Source organism: Panthera leo, chromosome A3 (genome assembly GCF_018350215.1).
Source record: "Panthera leo isolate Ple1 chromosome A3, P.leo_Ple1_pat1.1, whole genome shotgun sequence".
NCBI classification, from domain to species: Eukaryota; Metazoa; Chordata; class Mammalia; order Carnivora; family Felidae; genus Panthera; species Panthera leo.
The window spans coordinates 18,751,425-18,772,334 of NC_056681.1; the positions used below are offsets into that span (position 1 = coordinate 18,751,425).

Here is a 20,910-nt window from a genome sequence, read left to right on the forward strand (position 1 = left end):
TCCCCGCTTCTGCCCCCACGTGACACGGTTAGGGTGTTTTCATTAAAACCAAGGAGCTGGATAGACTACAGGGAGCCGGGCCTTGGACTCGACTCCTGGTTCTGCCCTGTGGAGCAAGTTAGCGTGTTTGAGCCTCCTTCCCCATCCTTTAGGCAGGGCTGACGATGCTGTAGCGTAGCATAGCCATGAGAGCCGAAGGGCACGTAAAGGACTTTGGGTACAGGGCACCGAGTACATGCTTACTGAATGAGAACCCATGTCACCTCCAGAACTGAAGTTCTCGTGTTCCTTTCACCCTTACTGGGTCTGTCCTTGTTTCATAAAAACCTTCCATTGTCGTAGCTTTTCCGTGTAGCAGGGGCACACTCACCTAGGACTGCATGCTGGGGAGCCAGCGAGTTAAACGCAGAACCAGAGATACAGGGGCTCAGGTGGGCAGCAGTTGTCCTGGGGTTGCCTTCAGTGATGGGCTCTGTGTTGGCTTTCCAGGTCCCCCAGATCCCAGCATCTATGTGGAACCCATCACGGAGGAACGGGCCGCGAGAACCCTGTACCGCATTGAGCTGCTGCGGAAGGTCCGAGAGCAAGTGCTGAGGTGTCCTCAGCTACACGAGCGCCTCCAGCTCTGCAGGCCCAGCCTCTACCTCCCGGTCTGGTGGGAGTGTGGGAAGCACGACCGAGACCTGCTCGTCGGCACCGCCAAGCATGGGCTGAACCGCACTGACTATTACATCATGACCGACCCCCAGCTGTCCTTCCTGGATGCCTACAGAAACTATGCCCAGCATAAGAGAACGGACGCCCAGGCACCAGAAAGTCTCTGTTGCCTTTACCAGACCAACTCCAGGCTGTATGAATCTCTTACATACACTCAGATGAGCAGGACTTCAGAGCCCCTTGAAAATGAACCTGAGAATCTGGTGAAAATAGAAAGTAGAGATGATCATCTCGCTCCACCTGGGGGCAGTTTATCTGACATGACTTGTGACAACTTTATTTCTAAAGTTCAGGATGTCATTTCCATCACCCACGATGAAAGTCTGCTGCCTGAGTCCTTGGAGAGCATGATGTATGGGAAGAAGGCTCTCATTCGAGAGCCGGGCTCTCTCCAGGAGAGCCCCAGTACAAACACAGAGCCCAGAAAGGATGCTCTGGCCCTCTCGGCAAGCAAAGATGGGAACTGCCGGCTTGCTGGCCATGAGGCAGAAATACCTTCAGGGCCCTCTTTTATGAGTAGCTTAGAAGCAGGGGTAGCTCAGATGAACATCAAAAATGGAAAACATCTGTTGCTGTCTCTTTCAAGGGAAGGGGATGTCTGCAGTGAGGCAGGGCAGAGGCCTGAAAGCATTGGGCAGCTAGAAGCCAAACACTTAGCTTCCCCTTCCTTGGATCAGGGGAATGAAAGTGGGTTTGTAGATATGTGCCATCTTAGTGTCTGTGATTCCAGAAGAAGCTTGTCATCAGACCAGCAGTTAATTGATTTATTAGAAAACAAAAGTTTAGAAAGTAAATTGGTTTTGAGTCAGAACCACAGTGAAGAGGAGGAGGAAGAGGAAGAGAATGAGGAGGAGAACGTAGGTGTGACCACAGGCCTGAGGGAAAGGCCCGAGGTTTTGCATCTAGCCGAGCCCACTGCTAATATCCTAAGGGAAAAGAGCCGAGGCCTCCCTGTGGATGAGGTCAAGAGAGGAAGCCTGGAGGCCATGAGCCAGCATCCTAGACCACAGGGGGCTTTTCCTCCAGCAGCCTGTCAGTGTCACTGCAAGCACACGGAGAGGTGGGCACGTGGCCTCGAGAACGAGGAGTTTGAGGTGGACAAATCCAAGGGTTATACCCCAGACCTGTACAGAAGCAAAACAAATAGTATCACAGTGGAGGGTGAGCCCACCGCTCCTCCATCAGAACCCTTTCAGGGAAAGCACGAGCTGTCAAAAGAACCTTGGAAGGAAAATGCAGAAGGCAAAAAAGGTTTCCCTGCGTATCCAGAAGCAAGTGAGCTCAAGTCCGAAGACATGGATTTTGAGAGTAAAGATGATTACGACAGAGATGGGAACAGCCATGCTCAAGGTATAGTCTGCACGGTCTGTGGTGTTCTGGGTAAGCCAGTTCTCACGTGACAGGGAGGGGGCAGGGTGGAGGGAGGGTCAGGAGATGGTGTGGCTTCTGAGAGGGACCTGCCCGCTCTCCTGTCGTTTAAGACCAAAGGTCACAGGCCTTGGTCTGAAAGTGAGACAGAGTAGCTCAACTCTGATCATTCTAGAACTGAAGATGATTATGGACAGTCGTAGTACCTTTGCTGCACCAGCCTTGTGATTTGGGCAGGGCTGTAGGCTTCTTTCTGTACAGTAGGTGCTAGATACATTGTTGGGGGAAGTTACTTGTTCTTCCGCTAAGGGACGTGCTTCAAACTGGTCAAAGTAAAAACACCTGGGAACGTCAAGAACCTGCAGTTTTGTGTAGGTGCAGTTAATTTTTCAGGAACTCCACAAAAATACAAATAAATGCGATCTTTATTAAGGTGAGCAAAGATAGGACCATTTATTCATGTTATCGTCAAAACCCGTGAGTCAATGTTGGTGCATTGAATTTAAATTCATTTTAGTAAGTTAACAGGAATAAGAATACAAAATTACAAGTAACTCAACAAAAATACAAATAGATTTGGTCTTTTTAAATAAATTCTTAGATAAGGCTTCAAGTTAAGATGACTTTCTAAATGTTAAGAATCTACATGACTCAGATATTTCTGTGCTTTTGCAAAGATACATTGATTAGAGACTCTGAGCAACAAGAATTGGTTTTTACCTTTTTCACTGGTGTTTTTACTCCTTCAGACCCAAGAAGACATATTACAATGGACAAAAACAATTCTATTTATCCTTGTCATTGTCAAAAGCAACCAAAAGACAAAAAAACCCGGTTCATGCTTGGCCTAATGCCAGGTGTGGTGCTCAGAGATTGAGACAGACACAGCTTCCTCCTTCTGGGACAGTGCCCTTCTATCAAAGCAGGAAAAAGGGAGAGGAGCTCAGCTGAGCCCCCCTGCATGATCTAGCCTCCTTTTATTTGTAAGCCCCTTACCTTGGCTTTAGTCATTGTGATTAGTGGCTCCCTTGGGACGAGTTCCAAACCCAAGCTAAACTTTACATGCTACCTGGGATAATGACAGGCCCCTGAAAGTAGCTTAGGTCGACTTGTAGCCCCAGCTGACCGGTGGGGAGCCAGTCTCTGACCTTGTGCGTCCTCAGCCTAGGCTACAAAGGATCACTGCTTTGTTACCCACATTGTGTTTTGAACCTTGTTATGGGGAAAATCACCAAACAGTCCTTGGAAATCCAGACGGTGAAATGAGTACAGGGCGTAGAAGGGTATGGTTTAGAGGAGAAACCTCTGTGCTCTGAGGCCCTTTGGTGCAGCATCAGCTTGATGGGCTTTGGTGAGTGGCACACTCACGGGCAGGCCCCCTTGCACCAGTGCTTTTAAAAATGCTTTTAAGGGGTGCCTGGGTGGCTCAGTCGGCTAAGCATCCGACTTCGGTTCAGGTCACGATCTCGCGGTCCGTGAGTTCGAGCCCCACGTCGGGCTCTGTGCTGACAGCCTGGAGCCTGTTTCGGATTCTGTGTCTCCCTCTCTCTGACCCTCCCCCGCTCATGCTCTGTCTCTCTCTGTCTCAAAATAAATAAACGTTAAAAAAAAAAAAATTTTTTTTTTTAAATGCTTTTAAATTTAAAAAAAAAAAATTTTTTTAAGTGGGGGTGGGGCGCCTGGGTGGCTCAATGGGTTGAGTGTCCGACTTCAGCTCAGGTCAAGGTCTCGTGGTTCATGGGTTCAAGCCCTGCATCAGGCTGGATACTATCAGCACAGAGCCTGCTTCGGATCTTCTGTCCACTCCCCTCCCTCACTCTCTGCCCCTCCCCTGCACACGCACTCACTCTGTTTCTCTCTCTCTCTCTCATAAATAAGTAAATAAATGCATACATACACACACACACACACACACACACACACACACACACACACACACACATATAACATATATGCTTTTGCAGGCCTCAGAGGGGGTCCTCCACAAATAGGAGATGTGGAACAGGTTGGGCAGTAATTGGTACAGCTGTCAGGGCCAGCCCCCAGGTCTCCTGGCTCTTTTCCACGGTTTTCTCTCATATATCTTTTTTCTTTTTTTCTTTCTTTCTTTTTTTTTTTTTTTTTCATAAAACTTAAATCCAGGCTCTCTGCTTAAAACCTTTCAGGAATGCTCCCCATTAGATCTAGAGTAAAATTTGAATTTTCTATCATGGCCTACAGGATTCAGCATCATCTAGATGATTCTACCCATCCAGCCTCATTTTTGTACTTTTCCCCTGGATGTGTCTCTTTGTTCCTCAGCACGTCCAAAAGAAGCATCCTCCTCCTCTTCTTGGGTGTTCTCTCCTTCAAGAAGCCCTCTTTACCAGCCTTACCTTCTACCAGCAGGTCCTTCCAAAGCTCTTTTTCCCTATCATAACAGCTTGCTTCTTTTTAAAACATTTGCCATGGTTTGTAATTGTAGTTATTCGTTTATCATTACTATTTTCCTGTCTTTCCCCCATGAAATCATAAGAGCCTGAGGGTCAGGGCCACATCTGTCTTGCATATCCTTGAATCCAACGGCCTGGCAAGGCCCTGTTCGTGGTCAGGGGTCCCCACAGCTCCCTAGACTGGTGCACAGTCAGCAGTGAAATCTCCACCTCTGTGTTTCAGAGGATCGACATTCCTTGTCATTTCACAAGGAAAGAGGCACACAGCTTTTCCTGCCCTGGACATTTTGCTACCCTGTGTTTATTCCCTATCATTACTGGTAAGTGGATCTTTGAAGATCCATTTCACACTGATAATAAACTTTCACTACTGAAACTTGAAAGAATGAGCTGCGTTTCCATTTGTTTCCATCATGATATAAATGTTCTAGGTTCTTTGCATCATTGTTGACATGAATCAGGTCTATTTTGCCTTTGTTGTAAGTGTCAGGACCTCCCATCCTTCATTAACATCAGCGTCTTGCTGTGGACTGTGCCTTCAATGCATCAAAATATTACAATGTTCAGGTTCCTCTCGTCAGCTACTCTACATGAGCCTCTTGCTGCTCAGCCTGCTCTCATTCTTGGATACACAGGACAATCTCCTCTTTTCTTTTGTTGTTTTTGTTGGGGTGTGGATGCAGAGTTATCACATGACTTGCATGGATAGCCCTAAAGAAGGATCTGCATTTTGGTTCTTCCAGAACCTCCTGGAAAGAGAAGGCATGGTCATTAATGTTTAATTTCAAATAAGTTAGCACCGAATGAGCTAATTTTTTGAAAAGACAGATCAGGTGTCCTAATCTTTCAGATCATTACTGTCTCCCAAGTACCAAATTGATTTTTTTAAACCCTTCTTTGCAGATTACCCAGGGAAATACTCTGAAGAGGAGAGCAAGAGCTCAGCATCAGGCATTGCTGGAGACCTCGGGGATGACCTACAGGAGGCTCGGGCTCCCACCATTGCTCAACTGCTCCAGGAGAAGACCCTCTTTTCCTTCTCTGAGTGGCCAAAGGTACCTCACAGAGTGTGCGTTTTCTACCCAAAGCCTTCTCAGCTTGTAGAGTATTTCTGAATAATAAATTCAGAGAAATGTGTAATATCTTGAAAAGGTATTAGTAATGGTAACATTTGAACACTAAAGACATACACACTCGACTGATTAGACGATAATATAAAAATGTCTTCGTATTTACAGCACTATGGCTTTAATTTTCATTGTCCGGACCATAGAACTTATTTTAAGACTTGTAAAGTGAGTACATCTGAGTGTGCTCTTTTCTAATCAACTCCTTCTGCTCAGAAAACTTGACACGTGATCTCAAGGGACTTAGTGAATTTGAGTAGCTTGGTGATTACTCCTCATAGCTTTTGGTCTTTTTTATAGGATCGCGTGATAATCAACCGCCTGGATAATATCTGCCACGTGGTGTTAAAGGGGAAGTGGCCTTCCAGCCAGCAGTACGAGCCCCCGGGCACACTGCCCACCCCTGTGTTAACCAGCAGTGCTGGTTCTCGAAGCAGCATCTCGGAGCCAGAAACATCAGAACACAGCTTCAGCAGTGGTGCAGCATTGGTGGCCCAGATCCAGAAGGTGAGGCCATAGCGTGGGGCTGACTGTGCAGCAGAGAACAGGGACACATGGCTCTTCTCAGTTAAGTCATTCATTCAGCAAACACTGACTGAATGGATAGGACTTTTATTCTTTTTTTGTGCGGTCATTAGTTTAATTGAAGAATTTAGATTTTATCCTGTAGGCAGCAGGGAGCTACTGAAAGTCTTAGGGCAGGGAAATGCATGACGAGAGCAGGGTTTACAGCTCAGCTGGAGGGGTGTGCGGGGCTCTTGGGACGTGAGCGTCAGGAAAGAAGAGTGCCAGCAGCTGGGAGGCCAAGGGTGGGTCTGATGAAGAGTTGAGGTTCTAGACCAGGTTAGTGGCAGAGTGTATCTAAACAGGGTGGGGCAGGGGTGGGGGGGAGTTGGAAAGCATGATATGATAACTAATAAACGGATAAGGAAAGGGAGGCATGAATGGATCAGATCGGTGTGTTCGGTACTTGGAAGGCTACGAGAACAATGGCAGCTGATAGAAACTAACGAAATCAGAATGGGTTTTATAAACTCAGGCTTATAAGTAAGGTTTAATTTGAGGTACGTTGTTAGCACGCTGGCTCTCAACCTTCAAGTGCACAGTGGAACCTGCTGGGGACCTTGAAAAGCTGCTGGTTCTGATTTAATTGGTCCAGGGTGTAGACTGAGTATTGGAATTTTTTTTTTTTTTTAATTTCCCAGTAGATTCTGATGCACAGCTGAGGCTGAGCTTCCCTGAGATCTAGTTCATGGACTAGCAGCTTTAGTAGCACCTGGACACCTGTTAGACATGCACAATCTCAGACCCACTAAAGTAGAATCGACATTTTAACAAGCTGTCCAGGTGATTTGGTGCTAAGGGTTGAGAAACCTTGAGTGGAAAGAACTTCTATGAAGTTGATTAGGAATTTACTAGGCTCAAGGAAATCGGGCTGGGAGAAAGAGCTACCATGTGGCCACAGAAGTGGCATTCACCCCTCTCTTGCCCCCTGTGTATGTTCACAGGAGAGCTTCCTGGCTCCAGTATTCACAAAGGATGACCAAAAGCACAGACGGCCCTATGAGTTTGAGGTGGAGAGGGATGCAAAGGCGCGGGGTCTGGACCAGTTCTCCGCCACCCACGGGCACCCCCCCATCGTCCTCAATGGCTGGCACGGGGAGTCCGCAATAGACCTCTCCTGCACTTCAGAGGGGTCCCCAGGAGCCGCGTCTCCTTTCCCACTGAGCGCCAGCACCCCTAAGATCGGGGCTATCGGTTCACTTCAAGGAGCCCTCGGCATGGACTTGTCTGGGATTCTGCAAGCTGGCCTGATCCATCCAGTGACAGGACAGATCGTCAACGGAAACCTCAGAAGAGATGACGCTGCCACGAGGAGGAGGAGAGGGAGACGGAAACATGTTGAAGGAGGGATGGACCTCATCTTTTTGAAGGAGCAGACACTTCAGGCAGGAATCTTGGTGGGTATATGAGGCCAGTAAGTAAAAAACACTGACTTTTTTTTTTAAGTTTTTATTTATTTATTGAGGGAAAGAGAGAGGTAGAGTAGGGGAGGGGCAGAGAGAGCAGGAGAGAGAGAATCCCAAACAGGCTCCACATTGTCAGCACAGAGCCCAGTGTGGGGGTGAAACCCATGAACTGTGAGATCATGACCTGAGGCAAAGTCAGATACTTAACCAGCTGAGCCACCCAGGTGCCCCAACACTGACCTTTCTACACTGAGCAACAAACCCTTCCCCAGACACCCAGTTTTTTAATTTGTGGATTTTTTATCCCTATTTCAGTTGTCCCACTTGGGGTCTCTTGTTGTAAGTTGCCCTCAGTCTTTTCTAGAAACGCGTTTAATCCATTATGGACCCTTCACCTGCATGCAGCCTGGAGATAGGAGCCACGGGTCTTGGCATTTCCGGTACAAACAGCCCATATCCCCCAGTGTTTTGGAAGAGCCACTGGTGATGGAATTAAAGCAAATGGCAGGGTTGAGTTTGTGGCAGTGGCACGCAGATTGGCAGGCCAGGAGCTTTCCAGCTTTCCAGGAGCTGCTGGGGGTCAGGAGAAGGCACAGGGGTCAGGATCCTGAACGTTGATCCTGGCTCTGCTGCTTGACATAGTGGGTGACATGGGGTGCACCTCTGAGCCTCACTGCTCTGTAGTGGGCCCACAGCATCTCCCACAGAGGGCTGCCATGAGGAGGGTTCACCAGAGTCACGCCAGGACCCCCTAAACCCAGAGGAGATTATTGTAAACAACAGACAAGGTTAGAAGTCGTGTGCCTGGCCAGGAGAGATCCCCATAGACTTTTCTTAATGTGTCAGAGACAACTGACTTCTCTTTGTGTCTTGGTTTTTCCTACTTACTGAATGTCAAGCTCCAAAACAGGAATCACATTTCATGTTTTATTGTAAAAGGAATAATAGTAACCGGTATTAATGAGTGCTTACCGTGTGCCGGGCACTATGTTCAGGGTTTTGTGTGATTGTCCTATTTGATCTTCACAACTCTGTGAAAGTGGTGTTGTTACTCCCATTTTATGGATGAGGAAACTGAGGCTTACAAGCATTAAATAATTTTCCCAAGATTATCCAGTAAAGTGGCAGATCAGGGAACCAAACCAAAGACTTTGTTCACTGGGGCCTGAGGGCCTTATTTTTAAGCTCTGCTATTTGGTATATTTTAAAGTTTTGTCTTCCTCTTAGACTTTCTGTATAATGTGGGAGGCTGAAGTGGCAGGTTCTTTCCCTGCCCAGTCCTGCAAGCTTTTAAGACCGTTGTCTCATTTTTTAGAGGTGCAAGGCCCTAGTTTCTTTGTAGTGATCATAGATTGGCAGTGGAATGACTATGAAAACATTTAGCAGTGGAATGACTAGGAAAACAAATACTCTTGGCCTCAGAGTATTTTTAAAAATGTATTATGCAAACATATATCTGGCACCATATTGTACTTTGTGGACCCGATTATAGGCATTGGGAATACAGAGATGAGTAACAGCTCTTCAACCTGTAGAAGGAAGAAGAGGTAAGTAAATTGCAGTGTGGCATTTCCGGTTATGTGGAAAGCCTGTGAAGGGCGCCGTGGGGGAGCAGGAAGTAGAGTGGCCTGTGCTCTCTGGGATGGTCATTGATGGTGGCAAAGGAGGTAACACTGAACCTGAGCAGACAGGATGGAATTAAAGGTTACCAAGCAGACAAGACAGGGAGAGGAGCATCGGGTGGAGGGAACGCCAGCCCCTGCCGGAGCGCGCGTGTGGGTCAGTGGCGTGGAAGATTCTTACTCAAGCACCCCAGCACAGTAACATTCGGGGGGAAATGGATGGAAAGGTGCAAAGAACACCTTACGTGTTTTCCTTTCAGAAACTGGTTTTCATTCTGTCATGGTTAACTGCACGTACTTGTTTCTCATTCGTCCAGGAAGTCCATGAAGACCCAGGGCAGGCGCCCTCAAGCGCCTCACATCCGGAAGGGCCGGTGTCTGCCGCTTCAGCCCCTGAGCCAGCCCCAGCAGCTGGCAGCCAGGCTGAGAAAGCCATTCCCAGCAAGAGTCTCCTTGACTGGCTGAGGCAGCAGGCCGACTACTCCTTAGAGGTTCCTGGCTTTGGAGCAGTAAGTGTTGTTGGTTCTGCCCGACCTGCCATTTCCTTCCCCGCTGATGGGGTGCTGTGTTTGACGAGGAGCATGCTCGGGGAGCTTAGGAAGTTTGGGAGAGATCTGTGTTAACTGAGAACATCATTTTAAAGTTTTGTTTTTTGGGATTTTTTTTAAGTTTAAATTGTCACTGAGTATCTAGTAACAAATCACAGCCCCTGTAAGAATGCTGTACCAAGTCGTTGCACAAAACCTTATGAGGACAGAATTTGCCTAAACTCAGTGCCCCTGTCTCCCAGAACGACCACACCAGACCCTAAGTGCACAGAGAAATCTTTATGTTGCATAAACAGTGCCGCTTCATGAACATGTCCCTATGTATTCTTTCCACTTGAAAATATGACCACTTTGTAGGGAGGAGTGTCTGCTCTTAGCTCGAGTTACTGCTTTGGGACTCGTCCTTCAAGTCCTTCTACTGCCTTTGCCCCAGATCTTTCAGATTAGAAATCTGTATGACCACTGAGGTCTCTTCTTGGTTTTCCTTTTCTCATTTGTTTGTCTACCCCACCACCGTCTTTGTCCTGGGTACGTCTAACTGATAAGATGTGGAGGTAGAGAGCTCACAAGAAAAGGAGGAGAGTGCATTCACAGATGCATACCCTCCAGAGACAGAGCCCACCAGGTAGGTAGTGGTGGAGAGAGAATTGGGGGAAATGATGAGGAGGTGACAGCTAGAGATTAAACAGTACTCTGGGAGACTAGTGAGTCAGCTCAGGTCTGACAAGGAAGCCCACACATCCTGCTCTCCAGCTGTAGGAACACTGTTGCCTCAAAGAAAGCCTCGCTGAGGGCCTGGTAGCTGTGTCTTTCAACCTAACCTGACTAGGTCCTGTACAGAGGGCCATTAATGAGACAAGAGCAAAACCACCCGAAAAGCCCCACCCTCCTCAGAAGAATCTGTGACAGAATGTTTTGTAATGTTGATTTCCATTTGCCTCCTAGAATTTTTCAGACAAACCAAAGCAGAGGAGGCCACGCTGTAAGGAACCTGGAAAATTAGACGTCAACTCCCTGAGTGGGGAAGAGAGGGTTCCCGCTGTCCCCAAGGAGCCAGGACTAAGGGTAAGGAAGAGGGACGTGTCCCAGTGGAGCCAAGCCTTGTGGACTTGGGGAAAGCTCCAGCTGGGAAGTAGGGAGCCAGGCAGCATCTCCCGAGAGGACAAGAGGCCAGCACGGGAGGAAGTTGATAAGTAGAGATAAGTGGTACTGGGGCCTCTTGAGCAGCAGTAGGACTTCCCGTCGTCCTTTGTTTTCACCCTTTACCTCCAAAACTTTTGGTTTAAATTTGTACTTTAACTATTTTCAAAACTTGATAATCCCCCCTTCCCCATTACAGTGTAGAGAGTTCAGGGAGACCTTAACCCCTGTCAGGAGTCTGTTTCTAGTGTTAACAAATGTCATTATTGGAAATTTCCACTTAAGACATTTCCTCCTAGTCCATCCTCACTGGTGATGAAAAACAGCTGACTCCAAGCCCTGTCTTATTCCTCGTATAGAATCATGAGCCTGGAAGAGACTTCAAAGCCATCTGTGAAATACTTGTAGCCTAATGCATCTGAGTTAACTATAGCTCAGAGTAGAGTTGTAATAGCAAAGATAGAACCTCTAGGGGGCAGTAATAACACTGCAACCTGAAAATATGTCAAGCTTAGGCAAATCATACATAAATGCACTTCTTACCTCCTAAAAGTGCATCCTCCCCAAACAGGGAGCCTCTCAAGAGCCTCCTGGGCATCCACCCCTCTCGGGTTGTCCCCCCAAAAGCATGGACTTTCCTAAATGCCTTCTCCTCCAGGCTCTGCCAGCTGGGGTTTTCCTTGGGTACGAATTCCCTGCTTAGTGAGATTGCCTGGATGTGATTTTCTTCTTTCAGCTCCAGAAGACCACCCACCCTAGTCATTTCCTCCTCTTGCAGAAGGAAGTTGTTACTTAGTGTTTTAAAGGAGGCTGTGACCGATGTCACCTGGTGGGTTGGTCTAGCAGCTCTTCACACATACCTGCTCCTCCCTCATCCCCATCCCCCACAGCAGCCACTCCAGGAGTGGGGCTGGGGCCCCGTCCCAAGGTCGGAAGCTTGTCAGAAAGCTTATCACACTGGAAAAGCTGCCCTTTTGCCCCTCTCTTGCTTTACTGTCAGAGAGTGTCGCTCCCACCCCTTTTCTTAGACCTCCTTGTGCTGTGCAAGCTGACACAACTGTAGTTCTCAGCCCAGCCATCTTTCTCCAGCCCTCATGCCGTCTCCCCACGTTCTCCTTGTGTCTCCACACAGGGCGTCACATGGAAGGCATCCAGGAGAGACTGTGGTCCTTGCTTTGTTGTAGCCTCTGAGCTCTTGGTTTTAGAGACGTGTCAGAGAAACCACGTGCTTTCCTCCTTGGCCCTCTTATTTCTTTCTGTGTCTAACAATTTCCCTCATGTTCTCTGGAAATTAATGCTCATCACTCTCCTACAGATGCTGACCCCTTGCCAGAAAACCCATTTCTAAGCCCTTCTTGCAAGCCAGCCTCTTACCAGAGATGCACTTTTCCTCCCTTGTTAAATAAACACAGTCCCTGCCTCGGAGGCCCTTTTCTTGCAGTAAGGCCAGGGGAGGAAGCACTTGTCTGCCCGGTCCTCAGGGCTGCCCAGCCACGCCACTGGGGAAGAGCCAGCAAGGCCCAGACAGCAACATGCTGCTTGACCCCAGGAGGGCCAGTTTCCCCTCAACGCTGTCTCCCACAGCTCCTGCTGGGACAGGAGCCCTCCGGTGTCTTCCCATGGAGACCTCACTCCCCACCCATCCTACCCCTGCTTCTGGAAAACAGATTCAAATCAAGAAACCTCTTCCTTCCTTCAGCCCTTCTGCTGTGTGTGCTGTGGCTCGGCCGGGCGAGCTCCACCAGCCACGGTAAGGCTGTGGGATTCAGCTTTCAGGATGCCCAGTACATAGTGGGCGCTCGTGAGACGTGTGTGTGTGTGTGTGTGTGTGTGTGTGTGTGTGTGTGTGTGCATGCACATACATACGTAAGTTACATTTGTCTAGATGCGTGTATAGATTTTTTGTTTCTTGTTGAGCCATTTGACAGTAACTTGTAGACATGAGCCCTCACCCCTACATGCTTCAGCCTGTGTCTCCTAAGAATATTTTCCTACCTACTAACATTATCACACATGTGAATATTAATATCTAATATCTAGTGTACATTCAGATTTCCCGAATTGCCCCAAAAACGTCTTCTAGGGCTAGTTTTTGTTTCATTGTTTTGTGTGTAGGAATTTTAACTTTGCTTCCACACACACCTCCTTTGGTTTGTTAGGTCTCTCTTCAGTCATGAATATTTGTGGGCTAACCCTCCTAACCTTCCTGGGAGGAGCAAGGAAGTTCTGGTCACCACCTTCTCCTCCTCCTCTACCAGGAGTTAAGTTTGAGAGCTAGAATCCACAGGCTTTGGAATATGTGCTTCTGTGTATCGGTGAAGATGCCCTTCTAGGCTTGGAAGAGCAGATTTACCTCCAGTGTTGCTTAACGTCTGACTCTCCTGCTCCCTGCTCTCCTTGCCCTCTCCCCAGGCTTCCCTGGAGGAGGAAGCAGATTTGCTCTCAGGGTATAATTACTAGGAGGGAAAGCTGCCAAAGCCCAACTTGGCCGCTGTGTGTGGTCGCCTAGCTGCTGGGAGGGGCACCTGACTAGGGTGGGCAGCAGCTCGGCGGCTGGAGGGACCATCCCTCCCACAGGAAGTGGTGAGAGCTGACTTCCTCTGCGAGCACCCCTCTTGCATGGCAGTAGATGAAGAGCCGTTGTCTTCACCCCTGGGACCTTTCTGCTGCTGCTCATCCAGCCTGAAGGGGAGAAGGCAGTATGCCTCCTTGGCAGGTTCCCAGTTCTGAAAGGGCTCAGCACTTTCTCTATGTCAGAGGCTCACAACAAGAGCAGGGGAGGAACATTTCTGGACATCCTGATGCCGGAGGGGCATGCCAAAGATCCTGCGGGATATAGGGCTTGACGAGGTGTCTAGCCCTAGATGCCCCAGATGCCCAGATGTTAAAGAACATCTGGTTTATAGCAAATTGTTGGAAAAGAAGATGGAGGCATTGTTTATCAAGCTCTGGGTTTACTTCCTAACATAAAGGCTTCTCAGATCAAACACACCCTCTACTGGAGAGTTAGGAGGGAACTTTGTGGGTATAAAGGAAAAAGACACACCCCAACACCTTTCCCTGGCTCGCGGCTGTGGCTGGGCTGCAGGGAAGAGGTCCTGGAAAAGCCCTGTGGTCCTGTTGCAGCTCCCCTGGCTGGGGCCCTTGGCTGACTGGTGTGCATTACAAGTTCTGCTTTTAGCCTGGCCCCGGTCCCTCAAGTGCTACTCTCTCTGTTCAGAAATAGGAACCAGGCGGGGATTGCTCCCCAAGTGATCATCCCCAGAGCCAGGATGAGTGGCTGCCCAGCACCCTGGACACACCGGCCCAGCGAAGAGCAGGCACTGGTCACGGGTGGGAGTAAGAGCCAGTGTGGTGAGGTGCATGCGACAGCCAGGCTGGGAAGGGTCTGCTGTGCCCCTGGGGCAGATCCCTGCTTCTCCCACTTTGTGAGAAAGAAGTGGGGCGCTAAGCATGACAGTATCACTGTTCCCTCAGTTCTGCTAGTTTAAACCGAGGCTTCTGGAGAAGAGTTTTCTTGTAGTCAACCATCATAAAGCTTTTTGCCCGTGATCGGGTTTTTCTTGAATATTCTCTGGGAAATTGAGGGAGAGATGTAGGACTTCAAAAATAACCTTATTCCTGGGGACTTGGGAACATTCAAATACACATCTTTCACATATACGAATCTGTAAATCCTTTGTGAAATGGCTGTGACAATTGTCCTGACCCCTCAGGGCTGGTGGGATGACTAATGCACATGGAACCCTTAACGTCTGCCTGACGCAGGGCAGGTGCACATTTAGTGCACTGTCAGTACTCCTGCTGCTCTTCCAGTCCCCACTGCCCCTCTGGGATGGCCACGGTCCTGTCCACACTGCCACTACCAAGGTCCCCATGCCTCCGTTCCCAGCCGCTTCTCGTTTGGCAGCCCACCACACGGGTGTGTTCACCGAGGACCCGTGTTACCAACTAACCCCATCTCTACAGCTACCCCTTTAAGCAGAGATCTGTTGGAGTTTCTAAGGATTTGCTTCTTTAACAGTTAGGCAGAAGAGAGGCAGGGAACTGAATGGAGATGCCAGAACTCCTGGATTAAAGTTTGAAGTAGAGGTCCTTAGGAGGGTTGTGAAGAGACATCTTTCTTTTTTCTTCAAAAATTGTTCTCAAAAATTTTGAGAGAGAGAGCACGCACCCATGTGCAAGCAGGAGAGGGGCAGAGAAGGGGGAGACAGAGGATCCAAAGCAGGCTCTGTGCTGATAGCAGTGAGCCTCATGTGGGGCTCGAACTTGCAAACTGTGAGATCATGACCTGAGCTGAAGCCGGACACTCAACCGACTGAGCCACCCAGGCGCCCCAAGGTTGTGAAGAGTCATCTTAACTATTCTCAGACCTGGCTGTCAGTCTCAGCCCTTAGGTATCTGTGGACTCCTGACTTCCTTTCCTATTTTCTTTAGCAGTCCTGGCCCTAATGAAAGTATTTTTCAGGCCCTTCTGGTGTCTCTTGGTGCGACCTGTCCCTGCCTTCTCACTCCAAGTATGCTCCAGTAAGGACTGCAGCCGGGGCCCTGCATCTGGGCCTCAGAGTAGACTGGTGGAGTATCAACTGTGTCTTATCAGGTCCCCACTCCCCACTGCAGACTTGCAGGAAGGGAAGGCGTGCATACAAACAGCTGAGAATCCTGAGAAGGCAGCAGAGTCAGCCGTAGAGAAGCGTGGGCTCCTCCAGCATCGGCGCACGGGGGGGCCTCACTGTTGGGCCCTCCCACGTCATGCTGCTGTGCTGGAGCCTGTCCCGGCTTCCACATTCCAGCCCTGATGGTGACCTGCGTCCCCAGTGCAAACCCACCGTGATGGATCCCTAATGGCCACTCAACATCTTTAGCCTCATCGTTGCTGTGATCAAAGAGAAGGTGGCAGAATCACACCAGCTTTGTAACAGGACCCACGAGGAGAAGCCCAGGCAGTTAAGGCTGCTTTCCTTCAATGGCTCAGAAAGGAGAGAGGACTTCCAGGGACCACAGGGAAGGGCTTTTTCTCCATGCTCTTCTCCACAAAGATTGAGACTGCTCAACAGCAGTTGTCCCAACTTGCCTTTGAGCCCGTGGACACGCACCGCCTCCATGAGCTCAATGACAGCAGGGAGGAGCGGGAGGCAGTAGAAAGAGGGAAAGGTGTGGTTTCCCGGGTGACTCAGGGGTTCCATGCAGAGGGTCCTGAGAGAAATCTCTCCCTTTCTCTTGCTATGGGGATTATTTGTGCTGCTTTGGGAACAAATTCAGAGTTAGGTATGCTGTAATTGCACTGGTTTGTTTAATTCTCTCTCTGCAACCAGACGGGAAGCTCTGGCAGAGTGGGCTCTCCGGCAGGCTCTGGTACATCCTCGTCGCCCCCCAGAGCCCCTGAATCACGGTCACGAAGGAAGGAGTGCATAAGGCTGCAGCAAGCCCGCTGCCAGCCTGGTGCTTTGTCCGCCGTGTGGCCTACCACTCACTGATGCCGTTGGAGCAGCAGGTTCCCTGATTCCCCATAGTAAATCGTCCGCATGGCGGTAGCAGAGCATGCGTGGTGCTGGGTGACCCACGTGCCAGCAGAGCTGGATGGCGGGCCGCGTGGTGCTTAGCCCCGGGGTTCTCCACCAGCTGGGAAAACCAGAGCACGGCCCTCTGATGAGAGGGAAATTAGACTGCCTCCCTTGAGGGAAACCAGAACATCAGTCACTATGATGTGTTTCCCCAGCCACATTAAGAATGCCCTCGTCTCCTCAGCAAACATGTAGACACCCTGTTTGGTGACAGAGTTGTCCTGCAGGAACTTGTGACCCACAGGGAGTGAGGTATGTGCGGTCACTGGCACCCCTCCAGTAAGCACTTGTTCCTGTGGGTCGGGTAATGTGCTGCACACTTTGCCTCCAGTAAGGCCAGAGAGATGTCATGGTCCTTTCTCACTCGCACTCTGCGAGTCTAGCTGAGGTGGCCCGAGTCCCACATCTAGTTACAGAGCTGGGACCAAAATTCAGGTCCATCTCCTGCAAAACTCTGTCTCCCCTACTCTGCTTTGTTGCTTCTGTGTCACAAGGAAGATGAACGCTCGCTTTGGTCAAGGCCTTGCAGCTGTAAGTCTCGCCTAAGACCTGCGTGTCCTTAGCTGGGCTCCAGTTCCCAGCTCTCTGACGAGCTCCTCCAGGGAGTGGATGCCGCTGTCGTGTGCTGGTGGTGGCTGGCTCTCGGCCTCCCAAGCCAACGACCTCAGACGCACCTAGGCTAGAGAGCTGTCGAGGCAGGTAGGCAGGGGGCTCCCACTCGGGTCCTTGGCGGAACAGGGGCAGTCTGGCCCAGTGCAGAACCCTGGTCTTCATCCCCAGCCCATCACCTGCCCTCCAGTAACCTTCGGCATCTCGTGTTTCTTTGTCCTTTTGCAGGGATTTCTCCCAGAAAACAAGTTCAATCACACCCTGGCCGAGCCTGTTCTTCGAGATGCGGGCCCCCGAAGGAGGGGGAGGCGGCCTCGGAGCGAGCTCCTGAAGACCCCTGCCATCGTGGCGGACTCTCCCTCGGGGATGGGGCCACTGTTCATGAACGGACTGATCGCTGGGATGGACCTGGTAGGACTCCAGAACATGAGAAATCTGCCAGGCATCCCCCTCACGGGCCTGGTGGGGTTCCCGGCCGGCTTCGCCACGATGCCCACGGGCGAAGAGGTCAAAAGCACCTTGAGCATGCTGCCCATGATGCTGCCGGGAATGGCCGCAGTGCCCCAGATGTTCGGTGTCGGGGGACTCCTCAATGCACCCATGGCCACTGCCTGCACCAACACCGCTGCAGCGCCTCTGTCAAGCACAACAAAAAGTGGCACAGCAGCGACCGAAAAGACTGTAGAAGACAAGCCGAGTAGCCATGATGTAAAAACGGACACATTAGCTGAAGACAAGCCTGGTCCTGGTCCGTTTTCTGATCAGTCCGAACCTGCAATAACTACCAGTAGTCCTGTGGCTTTTAACCCCTTTCTCATCCCAGGAGTGTCTCCTGGACTCATTTACCCATCCATGTTTCTGTCCCCGGGCATGGGCATGGCTCTGCCAGCAATGCAGCAGGCCAGACACTCTGAAGCAGTAGGTCTGGAGAGCCAGAAGCGGAAGAAGAAGAAAACAAAAGGGGACAGCCTGAACCCCAACCCAGAGCCTGCTCCCGGGTCCGAAAAGGAGCCAGGCGGCGATCAGAACTGCCCCGAACCCAGGGCCCCCGTTCCTCCAGAGAGAGGACATGTGGCACAGGCCAGGGAAGGGGGCCTCAAAGACTCCAACAGTGACACCAATTAGAACTGTTTCATTTAAGAAATGATTGTGACTTGTAAGTTTCTTATCCCATAAAGGTTTGTTACTTCCCTCACTCCACCTTCATAAGAACCTGTGTTTCCATAAGTAATATTACCTACCTAATTTTCTGAGAACTGTGGTCACAGATGTTAATAGTTGCAGGGTCTTGCCACTTCATTAGCTGAGTGTCGTCGACCTAGTGTAGGAGGCACAGAATTCTCATTCTGTTACCCAGTTGTTCATTCCAGCAACCGTAGCTAATACAGTATGTGGTGACACACCCTTCCCCCTTCTCTTCCAAGTTCCCACTCACCTGAGGAGGGACAGTGGCAAAAGAAAGCTGTCTAGGGATTTACCACCAAAGGGCCAAAGAACAGAGACAGAGAGGAGCTCTTTTTTCCGTGAGCTGTGTTGAATGGGAAGAATCTAATGGGGAAACCAAAAAGCACAGAAGAAGGAAGTGCTCGTGCGTATTTTTTAGTTAAGATATTTCCCTATTTTATCATGAGGACTAAATGAGTAGTGTAGACAGAAGTATATAACTAATGGTTGAAAATGCATATACTCATTTCTTTAGAAAGCAAAAACCTTACTGGTAGTAACAGGACATCCCCCTTAATGGTTTTTCAGACACCTGCAGCAAGAAGGAATACTGACGAGGCATTATTTTATACATATGTATGCCGTCTCCCCCACGTAAAGATCGTTCTCAGTATGGAAAAGCTTTACACACCGGGGTTGTTGCCGGCAATGGGGGCGGGTGAGGGGCTCGTCCTCTGTGGGGCTGCACACTGCTCACCTCACTCTCAAGGATCGCTCCGGCCACCACCAGGCCCTCACAAGTTTTTACTTTGTGCTCCCCTTCACCAAGAGTAGGGCTCTTTCTGGAGCCTTCGAGGATATAGTCACTCAACACTTTTACACTTTGCTAGGTCCCTTCGTCAAATTATTTGAGGTTGTCCGAACTGGTGTGTGCCACCTTTATAAAACGACTGTGAAAATTTGTTTCTTCTCTCCCATTTTTTTTTTTTTTTTTCTCTATTCGGTTTCCATTACACAGTTGGACCCAGATTCCAGATCAGGTTAGTCGAGACTGTTGCAAATTAACATCATTTTCCCTTCTCACTCGGGAAGCACCTGCCTGAGTGGCGCTTAACCCTGCCTGCGTTCCCCTCCCACTTGTGTCCCGCACTCCAGAGGGCCGGTCGTGCTCTGAGACTGGAAATAAGCTCGTGGTTCAGGACTTGGGGGGCACAGGGCCCGTGCGGGGGCCGTCAGAGACGTTGGAAGTGCTATTGGTACCAGTTTCACTTGGTGTTGCCACAATTTACTGTATTTTTTACTTTTCCTGTTACAGTTTTGCTAATTTATCAGAAGGTCCAAAAGTTTGACATAACTATTTCAGTTTGCATTATTTATTTATGATGCTTTTGTCATTGTCTTTTATACATTTGGGATTATAAATTATGTAAATGTTAAAATGAGCATCTCAAAGAAGTCTGTTAAATTGTGACCGAAGAAAAAAATAAGATGTATCTTCGAACGGTGGAGTTATGAATCAGAGATAAAAATCAGAAATTTTGTAACCGATCGCATAAGAAGAAAGAATCCGTTGATTGAACAAATCCTATTTAATGACATCTTTGTAGCATAGATGGTCGATAATGCTGACAACAGATTTCTTAGAAATGCTGCTCTCTATTTAACTAACATTTTGTTCAGTTTTGCCTCCAGTGGAAGCAGAAAGGGTTTTTTCAGCTGTTAAATCCTAAAAATCAATATAATTTATTTATGTAAAAAAAAAATCACTCAATCGATATATTTTTGAACCTTTTAAGTACTAATTTTCTTTTTATCAAGTAGAAAAAAAATGTATTTGCCCTAAATCCTTAAAATACAAATGCTATAAAAATTCATGTATCTTGAAAGCCTTACTGCAAATGAGTATTATAGACATCCAGCAGAGCCTGGGTTTCCTTTGTTGTCCTCGTTGTTGTTTTGTATGGAAAAGCTGCTTTCCCTAGGTTCCACTTAGAACCTCCAGTAGGTCACAGGGTTCAATATGGATTTGATTTAAAAACCCACCAGCATGCTAAACCCCTTGTTATATCTTACCGAACCTGTATGTTTAACTCTCTGGGTGTTTAGGCTTATATTTGACTGCTATTGTGTCCCTGTTTGCAAAATGAAAATGACACTCTGTGGATTATTTGCTCTGTAAGGCATAAGTGCTTCTTATGATTATTTTGACGTTTCCAAGAGCAAAAGCCAAATTTAAACTCTCTTCAGCAAACTTGAGCCTTTTCATCTAAGTTCCATGTCACTCACAGCCATAACTTTCCTTGGTCATTCTTCACCCCGTGTCTTACATAATAAATTGTCTGTGGTCTTGATCCTGGATTTAAAAAAAAAAAAAAAAAAACAATTTTAAAAGTCAAATTCAGTGGCACTTGGATGTCTCTTGCTGCCTGGGCCTTGTATAAATACATCATCTGCACACAGCAGTCCACGGTCTTTCCGAGTGCCCACTTTGTTCTGGGCACGCTACTGGGGGCTTGTTAAATATCCATTCACGGGGGTTGATTTGCCTTATCTCTTGACCCACCGGCACACCTGGTTAAAACACGTGCTGTAGAAGGGAGAGCAGTAGAGTCCCTGCTTCCCGGACCTGGGGCCCGAACGCTCCTGCCA

At 48.8% G+C, this 20,910-nt stretch overlaps 1 protein-coding gene across 8 annotated transcripts in view; it reads left to right on the forward strand.

Moving 5' to 3' along the window:
• The window catches only part of CHD6 (chromodomain helicase DNA binding protein 6), a 205,853-nt gene extending 185,341 nt beyond the window's left edge, over positions 1-20,512 (forward strand). For 6 of the 8 annotated variants that reach the window (XM_042930946.1, XM_042930953.1, XM_042930948.1 and 3 more), the window contains 8 exons: positions 490-2,067; positions 5,421-5,572; positions 5,945-6,151; positions 7,153-7,605; positions 9,554-9,745; positions 10,730-10,849; positions 12,624-12,674; positions 17,326-20,512. In XM_042930946.1, the coding sequence (XP_042786880.1) occupies positions 490-2,067; positions 5,421-5,572; positions 5,945-6,151; positions 7,153-7,605; positions 9,554-9,745; positions 10,730-10,849; positions 12,624-12,674; positions 17,326-18,222 (3,650 nt within the window). In that variant the 3' untranslated portion in view covers positions 18,223-20,512. The remainder of the gene's footprint in view (positions 1-489; positions 2,068-5,420; positions 5,573-5,944; positions 6,152-7,152; positions 7,606-9,553; positions 9,746-10,729; positions 10,850-12,623; positions 12,675-17,325) is intronic. The other 2 variants (XM_042930951.1, XM_042930952.1) reach the window with 2 other exon arrangements.
• The last annotated feature ends 398 nt before the right edge of the window (positions 20,513-20,910 follow it).